The sequence below is a fragment of the Argopecten irradians genome, chromosome 12 (assembly GCF_041381155.1).
Source record: "Argopecten irradians isolate NY chromosome 12, Ai_NY, whole genome shotgun sequence".
NCBI lineage: Eukaryota > Metazoa > Mollusca > Bivalvia > Pectinida > Pectinidae > Argopecten > Argopecten irradians.
Genome location: NC_091145.1, coordinates 5,255,373 through 5,282,439, shown reverse-complemented (window position 1 = coordinate 5,282,439; position 27,067 = coordinate 5,255,373). Strand labels below are relative to the sequence as shown.

General features: G+C 34.0%; 2 protein-coding genes across 3 annotated transcripts in view; both read right to left on the bottom strand.

Annotated features, from left to right (window-relative positions):
- LOC138304906 (DDB1- and CUL4-associated factor 1-like) overlaps positions 1-4,323 on the bottom strand; it is a 37,039-nt gene extending 32,716 nt beyond the window's left edge. For both annotated transcript variants that reach the window (XM_069245296.1, XM_069245298.1), the window contains exons 1-2: positions 4,216-4,323; positions 2,417-2,537 (exon numbers count right to left, since the gene is read on the bottom strand). In XM_069245296.1, the coding sequence (XP_069101397.1) occupies positions 2,417-2,514 (98 nt within the window). In that variant the 5' untranslated portion in view covers positions 2,515-2,537; positions 4,216-4,323. The remainder of the gene's footprint in view (positions 1-2,416; positions 2,538-4,215) is intronic.
- A 717-nt stretch (positions 4,324-5,040) lies between these two features.
- Positions 5,041-21,389, bottom strand: LOC138305189 (ankyrin repeat and BTB/POZ domain-containing protein 1-like). The gene is made up of 12 exons (XM_069245623.1): positions 21,205-21,389; positions 19,532-19,594; positions 16,586-16,641; positions 15,577-15,721; positions 14,977-15,136; positions 14,514-14,559; positions 14,148-14,264; positions 13,412-13,539; positions 12,376-12,480; positions 11,415-11,576; positions 10,669-10,869; positions 5,041-9,878 (listed from the first exon to the last, which is right to left on the bottom strand). The coding sequence occupies exons 1-12, from the start codon at positions 21,258-21,260 to the stop codon at positions 9,672-9,674; spliced, it is 1,446 nt and encodes a 481-aa protein (XP_069101724.1). The 5' UTR covers positions 21,261-21,389; the 3' UTR covers positions 5,041-9,671.
- Positions 21,390-27,067: the final 5,678 nt, after the last annotated feature.

The window sequence follows — 27,067 nt, the reverse complement described above, 5'->3', positions numbered from 1 at the left end:
GCGGTGAAAGTTTGTGTTCAAGATTAGAATAATCTATTTAAATATGGAAATTTGTGTGCAAGTCCTTCTGTGAAAGGAACATAATGTTATTTATATGTCTATTGAATAAGAAAAATTTTGATTAAAAAAAACTCCATGATGCTGGATAATTGCTCTATGTACATACATGTACAGGGCTCAAATTGTAAACCAGAGGTGAATTGGCCTGTGGGGTATACGTAAATATGCCAAGGCATCCACTTGGCTACTGTGACTGCTAAATAATTTATTAACAAGGATATCATTGTTCCAGCACTTAAGGATTGATTGTCAATTTTGTTGCTTGCATTGACTGATGAAGAAAGTTAATCTCGTGCAAATGAAGTGAACTGCGAAGCAGTTCATGTAACATTTGCACGAGATTAACTTTCTTCATCAGTCAATGCAAGCAACAAAATTGATAATCAATCCTTATATTTACATTAACCAATTTAAAAATTCCGCTGTTGAAAAAAGTCAAATTATATGTGTTCGGTATAAGATTATTATACAATTTTGCAACATTGTACCAGTTATCGTACATGTATGTACAGCTACGGAACAGCCGCCAGTCAGTTCTTCTCGTCACCAAGGCAACACAAAATGTAGTTCCGTAAATAACTTCATTCTTTGTGCGTTGTTACGATAAAAAACGGCGATTTTGAAATATTGTTTTTATATTCAAGAACTAATGGCTTAAATTTTATCATAAAACATTATTATGTAGCTTCAAATACAAAAATTGCTGCGCAGTACTAGCAGTGCAGTCAATGTGTAATCCGGTCGCTCGATTGAGCAGGGGTCTGGTTTCAAAGAAAATGACGATTGTGGTGAAAATGCTGAATGGTTGGTATCTAAACATAATCAAACCTTTTAAAACTCAATTATAATTGTTATGGAATTAACTTAATGTTGTATTTCCATCTGATAATTATTTGTAGCTGACATTTAAATATGTATTAACTAAACCTGTTGTGAAATCCAACCCCTGTGTCTATAGTATGTGATGCAGTCCAATAATCATGCTTCCGGGGCTCAATAAAACGTGTTAAAATGCGGGACTTAGTCGCAGATCACTGGAAGACTTCTGTGTTATTCTTGAAATGTGATAACTTCTCTGTCTACTGGAGTTTGGGGATTAAAATTCGATATAAAGTAAGTAGAGAAACATCGATTTGAAATGTTGGCGGTTTCCAACGACCCTCCAATGCCGTGGATTTTGACACTCACAGAATCGTTTCGTTAGGCTTAATGTCACTGAAATTAGCCTGTTTGCTATTTGAGCGTATTTTCATGGAATCTATCATTTCTAAGCTTACATGTATGACACCGTTTCACATATATTGTACACATTAAACTATTTGCGTTCGATTATGCCTACTAGGCTATGCGATGAGTGGTGAACCTCACTGCGTTCGGTCCTAACGTGACGCTAACCCAAATTACACTTTTTGAAGATAACATTGTTGTTAAAATTTTCTTACGTGTGCTTGAATTAAGATATTTCTGTAAACATTAAACAAATAAATGCTTTTAGTTTTAATTTCATGCTTTGTTTACTTGTCAGCAGTGCATATATTTATAGGCCTAAATAGAGAGCTTTGAAGCATCCCCGGTTCAGGCTATGCTCAGCATTTTTTTACCTGGGCTTGAGCCTAATTCAGTGGGTCATCAAAATACGTGCAAAATATCTCTAGGCGACTATAATATTATATTACTGACAATTTCTAATATCACTTTATCAAGCATTCCTGTCTGTGTTTCTAAATGTACAACGATAGGCCACATCGCAGAAAGTTCGTTCAAAACTGAAGCGGCGTAAAACTACAATGTAGGTCAAAATGTAAACAATGTCAAAATGTATTCTCACGCCGGCCAGAGGTCAGCACGTGACCAAGCATCTTCATTGGGAAATGAAGTGATCGGAGTTTACTAGTTTCATTGAGGCGGAGCGAAGTGAAAATGTAAATATTACAAGTTATAACACAATAATACATAGATTATACCTTTATCTAAGTCAAATGAATTACACTTACCTTCATCCCCGATACTCCAGGGGTTATGATCACTTACAATCTCTACATCCCTGGACTATCTCACAGTAAAATTTAAATTGGAGGCAACAGAAAGAACAGAACAGGTAATTTAGTCGATTGATGATCATGTACATCAAAAGAGCCTTATAACGGTACGCTGTGGTTGGCTGTACGTGTGGCTTTGATGTTTGGAGTCACTCTCTGTTGTCTTCAAAGGAAATCTTTGCAAGCCTGTGATTGGTTCAGTTGTTTTCCACTGAGCTACCTCCAATTTTACTATGAGATAGTGCAGGGGTGTAGAGATCGTAAGTGATCTGAATCCCTAAAGTAATTAGTATCGACTAATATCTAGGATGACTTACCTTGTTAGGATGGGGATGGGACTTGTAGCCGTCGTCTGCTCTCTACCCCATTGCTCCAATAATCCTGTAAGCTCTGCCATGGAATCTAGTGCTGCCATCTTGATGATTTTAATTACTTTTCCTGATATTGAGAGTAATTAATTTAAATTAACTTGCATTTGATCAATGAGATTTTTTGACTCAGAAATTAAAAACATTGAATCACCACATTATTCATCCAATAATGTGTAACAGCGGAAAGGTAAAAACATAGAGGCCAGACTGGGGTTCTAACCCAGGATACTAGAACACTATAGCTGGATGCTCTACAGATTGAGCTATACCTGCAGGTCACCAATTCCACTACCTAAGATATTTATAATATTTTGCAGGTAAAACACAAACTACTTTGTAATTCAAATTTCATAAGAATAGAAATGACCTGAATGTGCTTCAATTTGTAAGGGCTAGCTAGGAGAGGAGAAAATGTAGCTGCACACACAGACCATGGACAGCTGCCAGGGGTCGAACAAGGAAGTATGGGATGCTCCTCAGATAAATTGGGATCATCCCCTAATGTAATTAGAATGGAGTTTCAGAAAAAAGTGGTGTCCTTTTGATATTCTATGTTTATATTTTAACAAGAGCTATTTGAGAACAAAGCTTGTCTCTAAAATTTTGTTGATCTAATTCAGGTTCCTTGTAATCTAACAGTATAACAATATTACATAACTTAATTTTCAGTCCTCCAAAACCTAGATTAACCCCGGCCCTGTACAATATATCTAGAGAGCTAGCTATATAGATATGGTCGGATTGATACTTTAACCAATTATATTGAGCTACCTGCAGGTCACCAACGACCAATTCAATTAAAATCTATCAGGGTTTGATTATGTTATGTATTCAGCTGGTTCAATTAGGTTTTGAATTCATGGTGTATTTGACATCGGAAATATATATTGGCTGTTGTTTCTGGTGACTATATATACAGTTATATAGCGGGATTGGACTGGGGCAATCATCGGTGACCATGCAGGTAGCTCAGTTGGTAGAGCACTCGGCTAGTGTTCGAAGGGTCCCGGGTTCGAATCCAGGCCTGGCCGCTACATTTTCTCCTCTCCTATTACAGAATTGGCGCCGAACTAAATAACCTACGGTGGTGGTGTTTGGAGGGTCTCGTATTCGAGGAAGGAGGGAGGAGTGTAGCGGGATTGGACTGGGTCAGTGACTAGGTAGCTCAGTTGGTAGAGCACTCGGCTAGTCTTCGAAGAGTCCTCGGTTAGAATCCCAGTCTGGCCGTTACATTTTCTTCTCCCCTGTTACAGTTATACATTTAAATACCCACAGCACAACCCAGGAGTTTGACGTTTTTTTATGATCAATAGTAACCTATAGCATAAATATATAAGAAATGTAACATATTGGGGCAATAATAAGTTTAGTATATATCACTGACTGACGTCAAACTCCTAATAGGGACTGGAGTTGAGGGTCAGAAAATTATATCCGAGGAAATTAAACGCTACTGATCATGACCGATATCAGGCAGCATTGGAGGCATCCATAAGGATCGAACGCGTACAATTTATGGTCTAACACATTCTAAACTGGTCAAAGAATTCAATTATTTGTCATTGGTGATTTTCCCCTCAATGAAATATCACCAACAAACTTTGCTGAAACTGACGATACGATAAGATTTCATTGCATTGTGAAATGAGTCTAATCGACACCGTCAGCGTCATTATTGCACAAAATTGATATCAAGATATCAAATTTCATATCTTGAAATATTATAAGACCAAACAGACACTTACTTTACCAATAATCCTCTGGAACATAAATCAAAACAAACTTCACATGGATTTCCCGCATTCTACCATGTGTCTTCCATCTTTTATGTAAAGCTAGCAAACTGATATATTCGAGCCGCCGTTTCGAATTTATGAAGAATATTGTACGTGTTACCTCCCTTAGGCCGTTTAGTGGCTAAGTGCGCCTCTACATTTTTACATGTACATGATATAAGATATAATATTTTTAATATGTATTTCAAGGACGTATATGAGACTTACTTATAAATCCATGATGTATTTTAAGCAAAAAAAAAAAAAAAAACTACAAACAAACAAAAATTTGTTTGAACAACCAGATATTTACAATTTACATAGTAACGTACATGTATTATTCTCAGTTAGTATGCCTAGTTGTTTGCTAAAGCTGTTTTGGACTAGATCTACATGTCTGTTATTTTTTCCCTAAAGTATTCTAGCTATGTATTTTTACATTTTTTTCCTTTGAAGTCTCCTAATTGCACTTATTGATGGAATTCAATGAAATTTGGCATAATTATAGAGAATCGTCCACACTTTCAACCCATAATATTAACAAAATTATCATTTGCAGTATTATATTAGCAAGCATAACTTTTTATTGCAATTTTAAAGAAGGAATAATGTCATAAAGTTTAAGCTGTACACAAAAATAATGATGTTTTGAAAATGAAACATTGGAAAATTTTGTAAATGTTATGATCTGTGTTCTGTTTTAGGAGACTCTAAATATGTTTTTTTCAGTGGTGTTAACAGACTAAAGCAGACTGTAACAAATACTTAAAATAATCGAATAAAAACATACAATGATAATGTGTAAAATGGAATTTAATAAACTAATAAATTTAATTAAATATGAATGACAGTGTTGAGCACTTAGTATAGTGTAAAATATTCACTGGAACAACAGTCAAAATATACAAACAATGTGTACCAAGAAGGTAATATGGAAACTATTAAATTCATTAAATCATGCGAATTACACATATAGACATCATATTTAATTTCAACTTTGACTCTTGCATCAGAAACAATGGTATGATATGGCACACAAATAAAAATAATTCATAACTAAGATATTTAAAGGCCCACTACCTTTCCGAAACGGCTTTTAATTTTTAAAATGGGAATGTAAAACAAGATCGATAATTTTGTAGAGTCTTAAGAATTATTAACTTACCGTTAATACTACTTTCATCATCACCTTCTGAACGATTTGATTAAAATAAATAAAATGTTTATTTTCATAACGCGGGTCGTATTATGTTTCCCGCCTTCGTCCTAAATACCGCGCGGTAGTTGACTATCACTGCGCCAGACGGCAAAACAGCGAATTGACTCTCCACTGTTTTCATATATTTACGCAGGAAATCTTGCATACGTTTGGTGTCGTAACCTTATTTTAGGTCATCGGTATGCATTTTCTGATGTTATTAATGTTTTTTAAGAAACCTTTATATTTTGCTCCGGAAAGGTAATGGGCCTTTAACCTCTAACAAGCAAACATATATATATATGTAGTTAATATCTAACTTTGTGCATATTTCATATAGAAAAAAAAATTGAAATTATTACATATCCAACAACATAACGACCCTAAATGTACTGCTTCTCAGAAACGTACAATCGTCCACACTTTCAACCCATAATATTAACAAAATTATCAGTTGCAGTATTTTATTAGCAAGCATAACTTTTTTATTGCAATTTTAAAGAAGGAATAATGTCATAAAGTTTAAGCTGTACACAAAAATAATGATGTTTTGAAAATGAAACATTGGAAAATTTTGTAAATGTTCTGATCTGTGTTCTGTTTTAGGAGACTCTAAATATGTTTTTTTCAGTGGTGTTAACAGACTAAAGCAGCCTTTAACAAATACTTAAAATAATCAAATAAAAAAATACAATGATAATGTGTAAAATGGAATTTAATAAACAAATAAATTTAATTATATAAATATGAATGACAGTGTTGAGCACTTAGTATAGTGTAAAATATTCACTGGAACAACAGTCAAAATATACAAACAATGTGTACCAAGAAGGTAATATGGAAACTATAAATTTAATAAATCATGCGAATTACACAATACACATCATATTTAATTTCAACTTTGACTCTTGCATCAGAAGCAATGGTATGATATGGCACACAAATAAAAATAATTCATAACTTAGACATTTAACCTCTAACAAGCAAACATATATATATATATGTAGTTAATATCTAACTCTGTGCATATTTCATATAGAAAAAAAATGAAATTATTACATATCCAACAACATAACGACCCTAAATGTACTGCTTCTCAGAAACGTACATAATAATTATGTACATATACCAGGGCCCATGCAGTTTCATGTACATTCCTTAAATCTAAGGAATCCCTTAACATAAAATTCTCCATAGGAAAGCATTACAGAATTTAAGGAAGGCTCCTTAACTTAAGAATAATTTTTCCTTAACTTTCATAATGCTTTTCTATGGGGACATTTAAGTTAAGGAATTCCTTCATGAAACTGGGCCCTGCATTTATATCAGAAACAGAACTATGTCCAAAACTGAAGGCTAAAATTGTTAGTAAAAATATGGTAGTAATATACATATATTTTTTTTTTCTTTTTCTTTTGTCTCTTTTTGTATTAAACTATTTAAGATTTCTGGCATTGGATATGTCTAGTACATCATAAGGCTACCTGTAAAACCAAATAGTTAGCACTATTATATAATCACAGGATCTTGTCTCTTCAGTTGTTCCTTCTAACACAGTCAGGCCAAACTGATTATGTATTAGGTGGAATCGATCATCAGACAAGGGCCTGTGATATAGCACTAATTATTTAAATAACCCATAGTAATGAGAGTCCATAATTAATTATCTGTGGTTAACGAGATTCATGAAATCAAGGACAGGATTTGTCATATAAAATATCAATAACTCATCTAAAAGGGGCTACAAGCTAAATATAAATGGAATTCTTTCACCCAAACACACCAATTACCATTCCATCTATCACAGAGTTATCTGCCCCTGCCAGTAGATGTTAATATTGTAACATCATTGTTTTGTAAGCGAAAATTATATCGCTTTCTCTATAAAATATGATGTTATGCTTTCTAAAACATGACATCACAATTAATACCTACCTGCAAGGGTAGATAACTCTTCAATATTCAAATACAGAAAAGTTGGTGTAACGAAACATAGAAATGATAAAAATATTGTAAGCAGTAAATTACTTACATATAAGGCAATAATTGTGGGTTTTTTTCTTTCTGTTTTTGATATTGTAGAAACCGACTAGCCAACAAGGGACAAAAAAAAAATACACACACACACAAGAAATTAAAAAAAGAAGTTTTGCTTACAACAACAAATCCTTTTGAGGCATTCCAATTGATACAAGATATAAGTGAGCCTAAGACACTTTGTTTCACTCCATTGGTACTGACGTTGAAAGATGAGAATTACCAAGAGCATTAGAAGACTTTACCACTATAAAACCTAACACTGTATGTATAAACACCCTGGTCCCATTTGACCACTAATATATACCCTATTGTCCTACCAATAGATAGCATTCAAGTGACTACAATACCCGGTAATACTACCCTAGTAATCCTTCAATATATGACCCCATTGGTCAATATGTCCCCAAAATGAATATTCATATCATTTCATCTCTGTCTAATGAATATTCATATACCATATCATCTCATAGTACATGGTATGAATATTTATCAGACTATGTCGTGATTATTCATACCATGTCATCTCCATCTGATAAATAGTCATACTATGTCATGAATATTCATACTATGTCATCTCTGTCTGATAAATATTCATAACATGCCATCATGAATATTCATACTGTGTCATCTCTGTCAGAAACAATTATACCTACATTATTATACCTACTTATCACTGCAGCATACTAAATCTAATCTAAACAATGTAATGCCCCCATGAATTTAGCATTCATTTATATGCCACCTAAATGAAACCGAAATAATTTAATAATTATGAATTCAGCATTCATTTCAATGGAAGAAAACTGCACATTCATATGCCACGAATCTACACAACATTTATGCTTTGTCTTTAATTACAAATGTTCATTCACCGAATTAGTGGTTGGGACTACACTTGGATGCTGTAGGCTTTAGAAAATTACATCTTATAAACATATCTAATAACATTTAGATCATCTATATACAATACCCATATATAAATTGTTTTTCTTTGTTACTTAATAATTTTGCATATCTAAAAAATCTGGTAGGGCTTTAATGAAAATATATATATGTGTGTAAACATAATGAAAATAAAGTAATTTAACTAACATCCTTAATTATGGTAAAAAATCTACTTTTTCTACAAAAATGGCAGTTTCACTCCAGATGATACTAAGTGGCATTTTACAAAATTGCACTATTTGAGTATTAATTGATTTGGCCCTGAAATTTGATTTGATGATGACTTATAATTGACAGTAATTTATTCATATAATTCATGGCAGTTCACAGTTTCAATGAAATTACCTACAAAGTAGTTACCTCTAAGTGTCAAAATACTGTACTGAAATGTTCCAGCAGATTTTTGATACAGATAATATTATCACCATTTTATTTCCTCAGAGTTTGGAGATAATTACGTGGTAAATTGTCTAATTAAATTGTCACTGGGATCAGCATATTTGACTGGTTTATACAAGTTTTAATTTACTATAAATTAACAAGAAAATGTCATACAATTTTGCTGGAATACACAGGGATCTGGAGTAGACAAGAGCTGGTTTTGACAGGTTCTGTATAACACACTTCAGGTAAAAATACAGATAACCTGAGTATTAAAATTTTTTAAAAATTGAGTTTAATCTTGAGACTGAAACCAGTAAGAAAAAAACATTCTGAAAAGTTTCTCCAAGTACAAGTTTTTCTGCCTTTTTTTCGTTGGCACCAGGCCAATAATAGAATGATAAAATGGCAGAAAAATCGCCGTAAGTTTCTTCTAGCCCTGCTACCTGTAACAAACATTTAGACAGATACTCCGGACTTCCTCCAGCTTAGATCTGGTAACAAACGTTCTTAAGAAAAAAGGTGAAAGTTAATCTGTTTAGTAATAAATATTTGCTGTTTTCACTGATCATATAGTCTTACAGAATAAAGTAATATGCTCTTTTACAAATAAAACATATAATATAGTCTTACAGAATAAAGTAATATGCTCTTTTACAAATAAAACATATAAGTATTACAGAAAAAGAAAAAGAAGAAACACTTAAGACTTCGTCGCTAGGCCTTACTGCCTTCACAGGTGTCTTCAGGTGTCTTAATTAAGGCCTAGCGACAAAGTCTAGTGGTTTTTTTTTTTTTTTTATATATACTTTCCCAAAGTACATTGTATTATAGAATATATATATATATATTTTTTTTTCTCTTAAGCGTCAATATTCATGTCTTCCAAGAAGTTATCAATCATGCGAAGTTTTTCTTGGGCTTCTGTCATGTCGCTGAATGTCTGTACGAAGTTGGTGATATTAAATCGAATGTCGTCTATGATTTCGATGGTGTCGGTGTCTTCTCTCCGTTCCAGGTTACTTGCATCTTGTCTCACCAGTTCAGCAAATTCCTCCATCAGTATGACCTACAGCACAAAACAAAACACAGTAAAACCTGCCTTTAGTAACCTCCTCTGTATTTTGTATTTTTAAGGGCGCAGCCCTTCGTGCCCGAAGGGCAAAAAGTGCGAAGCACTTCTAAGGTCGCGCTAACATGAAAATATAAGAAAAAACACTATCTTAAAAATTCAATCCTAAACACTGACAGCTTCAGTTTGCGGCAGCCATTTTTTTAACCACTGAAAAAAATCCTATCAGCGTGAATGCGATTCTTGAAGTAAGCTGATTATATAATCAAGCGATTCAAACGCTTTTAAGATCCGACGTTCAAGTGATAGACTACCGTCCAATATACTCACTTGGCCAAAAACGGCATATCTGTTACGGAAAAAAATTCTTTCTTCTCTTATGTAGGTTTCCTTCTCAATTGGGGGGTTTGGGACAAAGATAGAGTGTGAATAAATGAATGAAAAATTAACAGAAAATTTGGTTCTATTATTTTAATAAATTGAACTTTTAAACATTGTATAATTAATGCTTACTGAAACATCTGGCGGCGCCCTTTAGGCCTTGCCTTCAGTCATATTACGTTACAGAGTTAGCTTATGGGTAGGTATTGATTGTGACATCATTTGTTTGCGAAGAACATCATACATTTCGGAGAAAATGACGCGAATTTCACTAATAAAATAATGACGTCACAATGGATACCTACCTGCAAAGACGGAATAACCATGATCATACATGAGCATATAGTTTCAAAAGTTTCACACTAGATAATTAATGGCAGACTTTAAGAATTTTTTAAGACTGTACCTCTGATAAATTGTTGGCCATGAACTCTGAGCACTGGTCAGCCAATCGACATAGGTTGAAGAGTCTGGCTAAAGACAGTATCTGGAAGACGGTATCAATGTTGATGTAATTGACTATGTTATTTGAACACAGTCTCTTCAGCCCCGGTAAAAGGAACTGGTCAGCCAGCCTTAACATTTCAAACACAGTGTCTTGTGTCAGCTGTTAAAAAAAAAAAAAAAAAAAATAAATACAATATAATAAACAATCTAGAAATATCTGTGACGAAATCGGTGGAGAAAAAGTGGAGACAGGACCATCTTTAATATTCTAGGAGTTACTTTCACTGTCGCTATATCCACCCTTGGACTATCTCATAGTAAAGCTGACCAATGCACAGGCCTTTGAAGATTGTAGGGAGAGTGATACCCAAATTCAAAGCAACACATGTACAGTCAACTGTTATTCGATTTTTTAATGTATATTAAAGCACCAAACAACCTGTTATTTGGTGCCAAACACAGAGCTTCCAGTTTTACTATGAGATAGTCCAAGGTGGATAGGGTGATAGTAGCCCCTGGAGTATCGAGTATGGGACGGGACAGGACAGGGACAGAGATGGGTACCCTCCATCCTCAAATTCTATATAATAGAATTATCAATTGATTTTAACTTTTAAGATATGCAGGCTTATAACATACCTGGCCATATAATGGGACACTGAACCGCACTTCAAAGAAATTATATGATTACAACAGCTGACCTACCTCACAGTGATCCTGGTAGAAGAAGTACATCAACTGTCGGAAGTTTTCTGCGCTGATTTCTTTTAATGGAATCATTGGCAGGTTTTCCTCAGATAAATACGACTCTTCAAAATGGTCATTAAGTAGAGCTTTGAAGTAGTCACACCTCCCACAGAAAAATACCTGTTACAGAAAGATAAGGTCATTCAGAATTCAGATTCCACATTATATTTTCAAACTTTTACAACTACAAGTAAACTTTGATAAATCAAGATTCCAGATTTTTTTCTGGGAGCCAATCATTGTACGAATACTGAAAAAGTGCCCTTATTTTCCTATTACTGGAGAGCATTCTATAACACAAAAGAAGCTACATTTCCAAGTTTATTTATCGGTAACCAATTTCAATAGTCAAAATCAAAGATGGGCATCCGTCTGCCATTGCCATTTTCTTATGACTTTCACAATGAAATGTATATCTTAAAAGACACCTACATTCAGTCATTGCATGCTACAGAGTTGTCTGCCCTTGTGGAAAGTTTTGATCATGACATCATCACTTTGCAAGAGAAATATTATGATTGTTTCGCTTGAAAACACATTACAGGCTATACCTACCCACAAGGGAGATAACTCTGTAAAAATACAGATTTTATAACACACCATCAGTTACATATTTCACCAGATACAAGATCTAACAACTTCCCGTTCAGGGTCACCTCAGCATGACCCCTATGGTTAGCCAATCAGCGTGTCGCCTATGAAATCTTCAGTGTGCAGGGTTGATTCCTTTGGGAGTGTGAATTGATAACATTACATCCTGGGATGTTCCAATTCTAGGCCAGGAGTCATGCTGTATTGAAGCGTAACGTAGAGCATCGTAGTGGAGTGGAATTACGAGTCTAATTTTAATTAGATTGCAGATTTCGCTGACAATGCTATGGTAGGTACTAAGACTTAGTTCTGTACTGGCATACTGTACCTTGTGGCAGAGGAATTTGTGCTCCTCCACAACAAAACAAACATCAGGGTATATTGGCAAATCCTCGTATTCAGAAAATGGAAGGCTGGGCAGTGCCTGGAATATCTGTAAGACAAAAATTATATATTTCAGATATCTTATAATGACAATTCTTTTATCTATCTTAGTGTAAATACGTAGGGAAAGCCCAGTATCATATGCCACATTAGAAGCTCACATAGCCCTAAATTTAGTCACAACTAGAACTGTTGTTGGAGACCAACTTTGATTGAGTAGTCGATCATTTTGTAACAAAGGGTCATAACTCTAAAAAAGTATCATTTTCCGATATATATATTGCACACATCCACATTGTATAAGAATTATATATTGCTACCAAGTTTGGTTAAAATCTGTCAAGCAGTATAGGAGGAGTAGTCCTTTGATTGTTGTGTCTAAAGATGGACAGACATAGAGACAGACGGACAACTTAAATCCAATGAGTATACCTCGGTAACCCTCCCCCGCCCTTAACTATGTCACCAGGGGGGTATAATGTGACAATAGGCAGATATTGCATGGTTAAAGATGCTCCATCGCTGATAAATGGTATTTTTTCACTATCAAAAACAGGAGCAGACGATTTAGTATTTTTATTCAGTTACAAAAGCTACTTACTTTACACCATTACCACCATTGGAAAGTTTAAGCTTCCAATTTTACTTTAAATTAAAATTACAAAAAATAATTAATTGCATCCCGAAAAAATTCAATGGCACTATATCCTATATGAAATGAAATGCTGATTGCGCATGCACCAAAGGCAAAATAAATTATTTTATGTATTTTTTTGTGTTAATTAGACATATATATACACGATTAAACAACAATTATTGTTTAAGTAATTATTATCATTTATGCTCTGTCGGCGGTGGAGCATCTTTAAACAGATAGCACAGCCAAAGACAAATTAGTCATCAATATATATGGAATAAACTTGTATAGACAAAAGAACAAAGTTTGAAGGTGTTAGGAGATAAAATTAGGGAGTAGTTACATCACTACAGAGCTCATCTGGCAGTGCGAGATCACCAAGCTTGCCCAAGTCTGCCTGTAACTTGGCACTCTGTTGTCTGGTCGGCTCAATGGTCAGAGTGGTTACTGTCACTCCGGGTTTGGCCATGCCTGATAACACAAGTCAATAAAGGAATTCAGACATTATGCATCAGGAAATAGTAACCATGTTCATGTTTTTATGTTCATGATGTAAAGTTGTTAAATTCCGTAGGTGTAAAGTTTTCTGAGAGATTGAAACAAATGGGAGAGCTACTAGTTTTATTAAAATTAGAACTTTGAACGAGGCTATAGTGATCATATTGAATTCCTCAGAAAGATTTTAAGCTATTCATAAATACTGTGTAATTGTTAAATTTTGTGGGTGAAAAATTTTGCAATTTACTTTTTGTAACTTATTTGCAGGAGCTTATTTTCACAAATCACCTTAAAAAGGGTTAACCACATGACAGGGTGTGATATGTATACATGGGTAAACATTTTTTTTTTTTTAATTCACAAGGTTTCAAATTTTATAAATTAAGGGAGATCTTCAAACTTATTGCAAAATAAAATCTTGGAATATATTATCAAAAATTTATATCCCAATACAACAGACTTAATTAGAGCAAATTTAATAATTAATATAAAGCAGGATATTTTCATGTATCTACAAAAAACTCCACTAAATATTTCAGTAGCTGATACATAGTTCCTGTTACACATAGCAAGACACTTACCAAAGGACTCAAATGTTTTGAACCGTGCGTGAAGTAGATCTATGACATCCTGCAGACGACACTGCTTCGCCAACCTCATGCAGTCTTCCACATTATCGATATGAATGTCCAAACACCCTATAATAATACAAACTTAATAAATCTTCTCAAAGTTCTCATTAGACAAAATCGATAATGCTAGCACAACTGTAATCCTACATATATTAATTTTGACTTAATTTTACATTTTATATCTAATAATGTTTTTACGACAATTTAAAATTATCGCAATATGGATTTTAAAGGTAGATATTCTTCAATCATTTTGGGGAGAGGTGCTAATAGGGGAGGGGCGCTAATTACGGCGAATACGTTAATTTTACTTACCTGTATACAAAAATTGAAGAATGGATTTGAAGGCCTTTGGTACCACCTGAAAATTGACATTAGAGCTAGGTAAAGGCCTCTTGCATGCTCAAAATTTCCTGAAAATTGCTACTAAAAGAACTTAACATATGCACACATAGTATAAACAATGTATAGGCAAGCACTTTGGTAACTGACACAAATATAAGATTACTTATATAGAATGCATTATTGATAGAACACATATCCAAAATAATTTTTCTTAAAAGCTGAATTTGCAACAAATAAATTACCATCTCCACTCTAGTCATTATTTAAACATGACGTCGTATACATGTAGTCGTTTCTTCCACATACAAATTGTAGGAGTTTATGAAACTTCTCTCAAGTTTTCATTTCTGTTCATTAAGTCTTATAAAATATAACCAATTTTAATTATCAAGTAAATTACATCCTTAAAATCAAAAGAATTGTAATTGCCTACCAAAGCATGTTTCAGAGTGATGACAGGTCGACCCTTCCACTTTGTACGAAACATCTCAGCAAAGTATGGACACCTCGCTGCCAATATACATCGATGGACTGGAAACATTTCATTATGGACGACAAACGTCATATCACTGTAAATGCCATCCTCTAGCAGTCTACAAAATGACAAACGTCAGAAGTTCTCTTACAACAACAAACGTCAGAATTCTCTTAAAAGACAAATGTCAGAAGTTCTCTTACAAAGACAAACATCAGAATTTTCTTAAAAGACAAATGTCAGAATTCTCTTAAAAGACAAATGTCAGAAGTTCTCTTACAAAGACAAACATCAGAATTTTCTTAAAAGACAAATGTCAGAAGTTCTCTTACAACGATAAAAGTCAGAAGTTCTCTGACAATGACAAACATCAGAATTCTTAAACCTCAAAAGTCAGAAGTTCTCTTACAACAACAAATGTCAGAAGGTCTCTTACAATTTTATATCAAAAGTTAAGACTGCATGGATTACAGACACACTACTTATTGATTTCTTGGGCAGCCAATATTTTACCAAGAGTACACACTAATTCAACGTATAAGAACAGGAACTACTTACCGTCGCAGAAACTCCTCATAGATATCTCGACGCATTTGTTTGGAGGTAATGACGTTGTACCGCTTGAGGAGAGACCTGATATTATCATTCAGGGCTCCGTAAAGACAACGTTCCCCAGCAAAAGTATTGGCCTCACACCGAGCACCTGTCAAAAAAAACAATTCCCGTAATTTACAGTACAAAATTATGAATACCTGCCACAGCTTGACATCATTCTCATCTATCATAGTTACTTCCCTTATTACTGAGGTTGACGGAGTGAAACAAAGGGAAGCAACTCTGAAAGATCATAATGTCACTTGACAAACATAGGATGCAGCTGCTTTATGTCTGTAACTGTTCATTATCAAGGGAAGAGTGAAATATATGCACAATAAGACATGTTTACAACAAACCTCTGGGGACTAACAATATCACTTCGTTATAAGTACAGTTTGTTGTACACATATGACAAAAATCAACCTTGACAGAAAATGAAAATTATACACATATAATAAACACCTTACAGGAACCTTGATGGTAAATGAAAATTATTACATTTTAACCATGAGTTCATTATAAAGTGTCTGTACAATTGAATCACAGTACTGTCATTTCCTGTGGGCTATACATTTCTAGTGTCTGCATTTATATTTATAATTACATGATCGACTCAATCAATTATCCATAGTTTGGTAGTAATTAAGTCTATCAAATTATGAAAAACTATATTTGTTTGAACAATGCATTTCGATCAATTATCCATAGTTTGGTAGTAATTAAGTCTATCAAATTGTGAAAAACTATATTTGTTTGAACAATGCATTTCGACTGGTGCTTTAAACTTGTTATTGTATTCGCTGAAATAGAGTATACCTGTACCAATCTTCCTATGAATGCATGATATTACCTGAGATTTAAAAACGATTAACATTCATTAAAAAGATCGATTTTCGTGGTGACGTAAATTAATTGATTTTTTTTTGTTGACAATTAAATCTGCTCGAAAAATAATTATTTTAATAATTACCATTTTCCAATAGGTACTTGACGAGTTCTTCATGACCACATAAGCATGCATAGTACCTACAAGAAGAGAAATAATAAAGTTATAATATATTCACTTAATCTGTTCAACAAACAAACGAGCTTTAAGGCAATATCTTATTTTTACATATACCTTAATTTTTTTCACCCAACGGCAACATGAGCTAGGTTAGCGGTTTAAAAAGGAATTCAAGCTAAACCTGTGCCTTTACCATTCAGTCAGGGCAAAAGAGATCTATGTCTTGTAATATAAGTGTAGAAGACCAGAGAAAATAAACATATCATTCCAGTCGAGTGCCCCGACCAGGAATCGGGCCTTTGTGGGTTTCCTGTGTGAAAAACTACGGTTCTACCGACTGAGCAAAAACGCATGCTCTAGCTGTCACCTGAGTGCCAGAGACTGTATGCGTATTAACGCTGTGGATATTAAACATAAGCTAATTATAACATAGAAATGTAATGATTAGAGAAAATATCATAACTATGGATAATCAATATCCAGTTGGACTAGCTAGTATATAGGTATCAGGGGTTGCACTGGGTGATCCATAAATGAGTGGTCATTTTCAGATAAACTGGAGTCCCTTATATGTAATTGGAACGGGCTTTCAGAAAAAAGTGGAATTCTTATCAATTAAATTTCTATGCTGAAATTTAAAAGGGGTATGAGGACGGCTTCATATCTCAAACCCTGGGTATAATTGGTTTGATGTTTCAGACTTCACCAATCAACCATGGCATTTATGGAAGGCGACAAAATATAAAATTCTAAAATGTTACAAAACACAAAAATGATATTGCAGGCAAAATAAAGTACTTCTTTTCTGTATAAATGTTTTGTCCTTCTGGCCAAAGTATTGCTTATGGGAATTATTTGGTTTGGTTATAGCTTAATGTCCTATTTGAGGACAAGCTAGTTTTGTTGGTGGAAGAAAGTCGGAGCACCCCGAGAAAAACTACAGACTACAATAAATATATATAGTTATAGTGACTAATAGTACACTTAATAATTGGCAACAGACCCACAAGCAGTATAACTATAGGCAGAGTGCTAAATTTGGTAAAATGGCAGATTATCATAACCACAGCGCATGTATAGGTATACCCATCCTCGGAAACCCAGTGTCTAAACTCCACTTTAGCAACGCTCCGTTTAGGCTGATTATGATACATGCTCCACCGTCGACAGAGCATAAATGATATTCATCATTTGAACAATAATTGGTGCTTAATCGTGTATATATATGTATAATTAACACAAATAATAATATAAAATAATTTATTTCGCCTTTGGTGCATGCGCAATCAGTACTTCATTCCATATAGGATATAGTGACACAGAATTTTTTTGGGATGCAATTAATTATTTTTCATATTTTTAACTTGAAGTAAAATTAGAAGCTCAAAGTTTTCAATGGTGGTAATGGTGTAAAGTAAGTAACTTTTGTAACTGAAGAAAAATACTAAATTGTCTGCTCCTGTTTTTGATAGTGAAAAATTACCATTTGTCAGCGGTGGAGCATCTTTAACATTGGAAACCGACGATGATATATACTGCTGTATGTAAAATTATTATTTAGTTTTACATAGGGATTGGATTGCGCTTTTATGTTAACCATGCTTGTATGGAGCAATTCCTCTAAGAATATATTCTATGGGGCGCGTTAGCGCCCATATTGAATATATTCTTGTTAGCGCCCTATTGAATATATTCTTAGAGGATTGCTCCATACAAGCATGGTTAACATAAAAGCGCAATCCAATCCCTATATTTACACTCACACGACTTTTTATTTATACTTTATGCAATAAAATTGTCATTTGAAAGTGACGTAATTATTCAATAAAAGTCGGTCAAAAGTGGGAGGAGCTTACTCAATTGAACAGCGAATTATGACGCTTCACGTAAGATAGAATTATTCATCCGCGACGACAAAAAAGTTCAATATTTTAGTGTTAAGTAAACATGACAAACAAAGAAAATTTATGAGATAATTTTATTTAATCAGATCAGATTTTTAAATATATATTCAATTTTGCTTAAAGTTAATATATAGCGTAATAACATAAAGTATTTGTACTCGGCCACATGTGTGAACTCGGTGACCGTTGTGCAGAGAGGCGAAGCTGACGCACGCTTACACACTGGAGTTTGCCGAAGTTGTCAAAAACCAGTTTTCAAGTAGCTCAATGTGTTTGAGATTGTCGTCTGACTTGACGATATTACATCCTTGGGAGCCATGTGATTATATAATCTACGCTTAGATCCATCGCCATCGATAGATTGAATAACTTCACTTGTGTTCGATGGATACAATGTAGAATCTAGCTGTGTTGACGCGTAACTGTCAACACGTGGATTACTAGCGGTGCATGTTTTATAATACACACGATTAAATTCTCAAAGAACAGAGACAAGAGGATATGTTTATAACTAACCTGACCTCTGTCAGAGGGTCTCACGCCCGTCCACCCAAAGACTTGATCGTAGGACGAACACAGACACAGAGGTAATGTTTACATTTGACATCCATCATTTTTAACAAAAGTGAAAGCACTGCACGTCGCTCCGGTTGGGATATTTTTCCCGTTTCTTTATACAATTGTTAATTTTAAAAATGTTTGTATCATGTATAAATATAAAACATATATGTATTGTTCATATCTTTCCAAATTTTTATGAAAAACAACAATATACACGTAATGTTGCGTCAAAATGTAAACAAAGCCATGTGTTTCTTTAAAAAAAGTAGCCCCTTTACGTTGCATAGAACATTTTCATACGCAAGTTCAAAGTTCAATGTTACCATGCAGTTATGGTAAACAAAATCGGCTAGTACTTGCGTATAGTAAACAAGCCTAGCAAGTGTAAATATATGTTTATGGAAAATGTCGACAATTTAACAGGTTGTTTCAAAATGGTACATACAATGGAGAGCTATCCCATCGGTCTGTTAGATTGATTTCAACTCCATTCTGCTCCAGCAAGTATCTGTAAAATATTAACCATTCAATTACCATACAAGAAATTAATTTATAATATATAATTAAACAAACCAATGCAGCAAAAAATCATGAAGAGAAGATATTTTTACATTTAAATTTACATAAAATGTAGTTCAAAGTTTGATTGATGGTTTTACTCTGTAATAGTAAGCCAAATTTATATTTGTTAACGTGACTTGCATTTTCATGCCTACAAAATGTATAATGACTTTTTTTTTTTAATGAAGAACTGTAATATGTTGTGATTTACGATTAAAAAAGTACCTATACCATGATACAGTGTGCATGTACTTATAACCAAATAGTTATTAAAGTATCAATACATTTTTGCAATATATTATCAATAATAAGAAATAATCGCATTTCGCTAAATGATAGAGTTGACACGCTATATGACGACATTTAATTGTTGATGCATATGCAACAGTCAACACGCATGTACATGAGTAATTCACACATGGACAGCTTTGCACTTTTGACAGATGTTGTTGATAGTCAACGTCAATTTAATGCATATAGTCTTCAGACATCTTTTTTATCGGGTTTTTGAAGATAAAATTATTTACAAATTAGTATCATAGATTTGTTATATAAAAACTGTAAACAAAGCCTAACCTGTGAAATACCAATTGCTTGAATATATAAGAGATCTCTAAATACATGTACATTTTATGTCTCTATTTAATTAGCAAACAAACATATGGTACAAGATCTACATCAATGCACATCATACATGTATCCAGGTAAGAGCAAATCGAGTGCACACACAAGTTTCAGAGGCATACTGCAGTTGCTTGCATGTAAATAGAACATTCAATTATGCTGTCAAAAACATAATGGGATTTTAAATTACTTGGCAACACGCATTAAACCAACACTTATTAAACCACTGTATTTTGCCATGCATACAAATGTAGTTATGCCACAGGCGTCTGCATCTGGTTTTGGAAAAATAAAATACAAAAAAAAAATGTATCCTACCCCATATGAACGTTCATTTACAATGTTGTAGGGGAAGGTTATTTTATTTTTCCAAAACCAGATGCAGACGCCTGTTATTATGCGATATGTGCACCGTAGCGACGACGATAACCTATATACGATGCATCTAGATGATCAATAGCATTGTGTATTGTACCTGTAGGTCGGAACGACAGCTACTGTTCAGCAGTGCATATTAAACGGGTACAGTTACGGCAGTAGCGGATCACTTTGCATAAAATCGCTGCAATTTTCGTTCACAAAACTTTTCATAATATAAACCATATATTTTCATAAAGAACATTTAAATGTCTATCAGATGTTAATAAAAAGAATTCATAGAACTGATCATGCAAAACGAAAGACGCAAAATAAAACCTACCGAAAAGTCGGCTATAGCGGATCAGTACGGCTATAACGGATCACGCCCCCTGGAGGGCCTCTCTGTCATGATTTAAGCGACAAGGGTCGTCTCAAAACCTAATTTTAAAGAGTAGTTATGACTGTGAACCGTTATTATAATTGCAAACTCGCTTAAACTGCAACCGGTCTTCATATGACAATCCTGAAAGGACGCATACAACGAGCAGCCAAACATTTGACATCGATACTTACTCCACTTTCGCGATATCGCCTTTTCTACATGCTTGGAATAATTCCCTTGTATCCATATTTGCATTGTATTCCTGTAGTCTTTCCCCGACTATTCAGCAATAACTAACAACTGATCTAGAAGCTGTCAAAATCTATTGCGCAAGAATTTCCTTCTGTTTATTTTCTACCGGAAGTTACAAATCGCAATTTACGGAAAAAACCGAAGGTTACCGTTCGCGATCGGGGATGGCCGGATCAAAGTACTGAAAGTACAGAAACGTACTCGCAAATTGGAAGATTTTTTTTTTAGACGGGGATGCTATGACTAATAACATTGAGAATCCACATATAGGTTTCTAAATGAACGGTGTTCGGCTTTTAAGAATATTTGACAGGAATAATCCAATACTGAATTGATTTGATAATCTGATGACACAATGTTGAAAATCTCGACATACATTGTTCATGAGTTCTAAATAAAGTATGTACTGAAATTAAGCACAAAGAGTATTTTGTCGTGCTGAGTTCAATAATGGAATATGGTACGGTTTTTATTTTTATTCAAAATATGGCCGCCTTGATAAGCACCGTTGTTTTGTTGACTGGTTCAATAAAGCATGGATGTAACTATTTTTTAACTTCATAGGGGTATGAAAGAAATTTTGTTTTCAAACTGTGTGAATCAGACTACACGATAACTTAAAACACGTTCGAACATACTATTCCATTGATTTTCAAATGGATTTTTCTTTTCTCAATCAATACGCAACGTCGACGTATCTACTATGACGTCATGATTACGTCGGATTTTCGCGGCATTCTCAGATTTTTTTTCATAGTTTATGAAGAAAAAGAATATGCCAATCGGAGAGTTAGATTTAGTATGAAAACAAATAAAAATTAATTACTTGTACATGTTACTGATACAGCTTTTCGATCTTAGAATCTCGGCCTAATTCAAACAATTTCGATCATTTCAAATTTGCAGAAGGAAGATCTCGAGAGTGAACAGAGTACTGTATCTCCTGGTCAGCACACATAGTACATCTACAGGTTGATGTTCCTCAGCCTTATATATATGGTTATTGCTAGGACGAATATACGTACCCGGCTTCCTATACCTTTCGGTCTAAAGACGACAACCTTATCTGTCAAAAAGTCTTTTGAGCTACAATATTGCAGCTACATGTTGGTTATTGCCTGACAGTACTGAAACATTAGACTGGTTCCCTTCCCTTAGTTCTCTACTCTCCGCCAGGCTGCGCTCAGTGAAGCGTACGCAAGGGAGGTAACTGAGGCGGGAACCAGTCTACTGAAACATGCGACGAGAACTTAACTGATAAAGCACCCGATACCAGTATGTAGTAAGTCTGGGACAAAATCCGATCCTGAAAGCACATCATCCCTCCATATAAATAATATTATGATCCAAAATGCACAGTTAAGTTTATTCTGGTTTGGTTTTTATTAATTAAACATGCTTTTAACAGCCAGGGTCATGTATGGACATGCCAGGTTTGTTGGTGGAGGAAAGCCGGAGTACCCGGAGAAAAACCACCGATCAGCGTTTAGTACCTGGCAACCGCCCCACATGGGATTCGAACCCGCATAACAGAGGTGGAGGACTTGTGGTAATATGTCGGGACATCTTAACCACTCGGCCACCGCGGGCCCCAGTTAAGTTTATATATATGGTAAAGGCAAGTTCGTGGTGATTTTTCAATAATTTCATGTTGAGGTGGCCTTGTAAAAAGGATATCAGCGATTTCACTGAAGTATGATAGCCAGCTTTACAAGTGCAGACTCGACTTGATATCATGAAACAAACTTCAGTCAAAACTGAGTGGAGTCCATTTGTTCAAATAAGTTACTCAAAGGGGAAAACTGAAGTTTTGACTTGAAGCCTGCACTTTTTGCTGTAAAGCTGATCATACTATGCTCTATTTGAAATCTTTAGCACCACGTCTTCACATTATCAATTAGCACCACGTCTTCACATTATCAATGAGATTGCCTCGTCAGCACATCAATTAGGATCTCGGGAATGTGAGTCTGATAAAAACATCAGGAAATCGGCATATGGAAAAGATAACATTGTTTTCTTTCAAATTTTCAAAAATTTATATGCATTTATCTAGAACAAATGGAAATACCATAGTGACGACTTTGCAGCATGTATTAAATCCCAACACAATTATTGTGATTGAATTCAGCAAGATTAAACGCCATTGTTAACTAAACTTCAGCAACATCCACCATTTACAACTGAAGATAAGAATTTTCAACAGGGCGGCCATATTGGAATTTAAAATAGCGATCATGAAAATGCGCTATTAATGTAGTTTACAAAACTGCAAAATGCCAGCAATGAAAACGTCGTTTAAATTATATATTTTGCAGTAGTTTTATAGGCCTATTAACAGTTACGTAAGAGGATTGGCAACGAGAGGATATATCTAAATGCTATGTTTCTCGCTGGTTAAATTCTACTTTACACACCATATGGCCCAGGCATTATGAACGGTTCGATTTGCAAAGGTCATGGCAACGCATTTACCGTCGCATTAACAAAAGGCGGGATTTATAAGCATTCAAGCTCTACTTACTATATCTGCCATTCTGTCATTGACGAATAGATTATTTTTCTCATGTTTACAAGGGTCAAGTTTTACTAGTCTGTTTCCGTAACCCAGAAATAATAATTCTCTAAATACGATCATTAAATAATATTTAAGCCATTAGGCTATGTAAGAAGAAGTAATGTGCATTTAATGACAGAGTTTTTAAATGTCACATTTGTATTTTTTATTTGAAAATTAATCAAGCTACTTTAGACTTTTTCCTTCTCTGACTTCCAAGGTCTTGAACAAGTGCGTCTTTTTCAGAGACAGACATTGTTACTACAGAATACTGCAATTAAATAATCATTTGAAATAAATATGAAATGGTGACCTTTTAATTAACAAATTGAGTTTGATAATACAATAAAATAGCTAATGTCTATTTTTTGTTTGTTTATAAATATACGTAGAATTTTGAAATCAACATAATAAATATTGCAACATTATTACTTTAGCTAATAAAACTTCGCTTTGACTTCTGTAAGGATTTAAGAAAATATGTTTGAATAAATGCTGTTGAGAAAATGGTCTATTTGATAACTATTTCTAGTAGCCTAAATAGGTGACCGCATTTGTTTAGTTAAGGCGTCAAGTTAAAATGGTAGATAGACTTTGACTTTCCACTATTCTCATTGGTTGATACCTACATATTTACGTGAAGGTCGATCGATATTTAGCATATTGAAGTGATGTTTCCAATTTTAGAAATACCGAGTCAATATTACTATTGTGACGTCATCATCAAGTTGATATTATTGTACCTCTGAACATTGCCCAAACGTTTAGTTCCCCAGGGTGGTGTCCTTTGCTCATTGTTTTACTAGCTCCATATCTTATATCAAGGATCTTTGATTCGGTTAAAGGTGCAAAATTAAAATTATTCTTTTAAAAAAATCAAACATTGACAAATTTTCACGAATAAAATCTTGGAGTCGATCTTATTTGTAAGATTTCCCCGTGGTTTACACCGAATCTCAAAATAAAGAAGAAAAAAAAACAACTTTTGTCATCCATTCCTGTAAAATCACCCACTGTACTGCAAGACACGTATTTTGGATACAAAATCAAAAAGTGTGATCGGAACAGGGATTCAATAAATCTTGATTTTATTTGCGATGTTCCTGATGAGTTGTTATATTTTAGAGAATAATATCCAGTGAAGTGAACAACAAAGTTCATCGCCATCCTTTATCTCTTCAGGAAAATAATACTCAGGCAGTTTGACGATTTATGTAAATCGTAAATCATGGCTGAAAACTTTACAAAAAATGATAAAGATGAGTCGCCAAAAATAACTTCACCGTTCTCTTATTACTAAAATCAAAACGCTCAATCCAGCATTAAAAACACACACATTGCATTCCCGGCAAGAAACAACTCATGACGTTTGAGCGGTGTAGTCTCGAAATGATCTCGTCAGCAGCGATTCTTTAGTTTTGTTGCATGTTTCCACACTATTTTGAACAATGTGAAGTTTTCCTAGGTTGTCCTATACAGTTCCCTGGTTCTGTGGTACATAGGAATGCAGTGTTGTTTTGGGTTTTCGATATAATGGCCTTAAGCAATGGCAAACATTTTCATTTTAAGGCTTGTCGCATAACAAATTATATCACAAATTTTATAAATGTCAGGCAGCCTCCAGTGTTGGATCCTGTCGATCACATACGTATGAGCGGAGATGTAGGCAAAACTTTATGTTCGTAGCATATCAAATTATTTAACGATCTTTCTAAATCATATAACGTATTCACGAGTGTAAAATGCTATCGGTCACATAAAAACTAATAAGTTTTAGTGAAAATATAGGCAAAATTTCATTTCACTTTTAGGCTTGTGGCATATTAAATTATTTAACGAGTTTAATATATTTCATATTACGTTGCCAGTAGAGTAAGATTCTATCGATCAAGAAATTGTGGCATATCAAATAATCTCAAGAGTTTAATCTATTTTATAGCAGCTCATGTAAGATCTTCGATCTTTTTTTTATATAACATTTGACTAGTAATCGTTTGCATTGGAAAGTTCTCACGTCTTGCCAATTGTTTGTCCAAGGCTGTGGGAGTCCCCATCACCATAAGCTGGACCCTTATCCGATTTGTAATTCACATCACTTTGCGTCAGCAGAAGGTACCTTAATCCCTATCTAAAGCTTTCAGTTTCACATTTCGATAGCATTCGCGAATATATCTATCTAATGACTATTAGGACAAAGGAATATATGTGCAATTGTCTATTAATATTATTATCAAATCTAAATGTTAATTCTCTCGATATACCTCTTCGTTTATTTGATTTGGCCGATGGAGTAAAAACTTAAGCAGCTATATATAAGACATCATTACGTAAAAAAGTGTGTGTGTTATATTTACTCTGTTTATTTTGTATTCTTTAAATTAAAATTATGATTATTTAGATATTTTTGTATTACTGTGTAACCTAAATAGAAAGTAAGAAATTGATATTATCACGTGTCTCTTTGTGCATTTATCCACAATTAGTGTTGTCGTGACCTAGATTTGTATGGTGAGTGTTGCCGTAACCTAAATTTTGATGGATGATGATGGGTTGTTGTGACCTAGATTTGCATGGTGGATGTTGTGACCTAGATTAATATTTTGAGTGTTGTTGTGACCTAGATTTGTATGGCGGAAACTGTTGTGACCTAGATTTATATGACGGATGTTGTGACCTACATTGTTATTTTGAGCGTTAACTTGACCTATATTTATATGGTTTACACTGTTTTGACAGATTTATACGGTGGTTGATATAACCTAGATTTGTATTATTGAAGCTGTTCTGACCTAGATTTGTCTAGTGATGTTTTAAAACCAATTAAGTTATTCCTTTAGGAACTCATTAAATAGTATTTTTGTATTACAAACAAATGATAATTTTCTTCATATTTTGACATTGTAAATCTCATTTGAGTTTGAAATTGTTTCTTTTTAACGTAAAGGCAGCTGTCTGTCATAATGACCATACTAGATTCTTTACAAAATGTGCAATCGGTTATGTTTTAATAAAGTACGAGGCATTTTGATAGATAGATTTATTGAATATTGTTTATAAAATGTAAAATTAGACCAGTTGACATTATCAATAATAAGACAGATCCATAATTTTCACGTCATCAATATATTTGTATTCATAATCATTGTTACTTCATGAAATAAATCGATTTTACAATCAAAACTGGATGTATTATGTAAAAAAGGAGAATTCCGCGAAAGGGGCGTGGCCTACATAATCGGATCGAC

Coding starts and splice junctions, on each gene's coding strand:
- LOC138305189 (XM_069245623.1), bottom strand. CDS start 21,260: ATGGATACAAGGGAATTATTCCAAGCATGTAGAAAAGGCGATATCGCG. Junction 13,540..14,147: donor CAAAACATTTGAGTCCTTTG/GTAAGTGTCTTG, acceptor TTGTGTTATCAG/GCATGGCCAAACCCGGAGTG. Junction 11,577..12,375: donor ACAAATTCCTCTGCCACAAG/GTACAGTATGCC, acceptor TTTCTGTAACAG/GTATTTTTCTGTGGGAGGTG.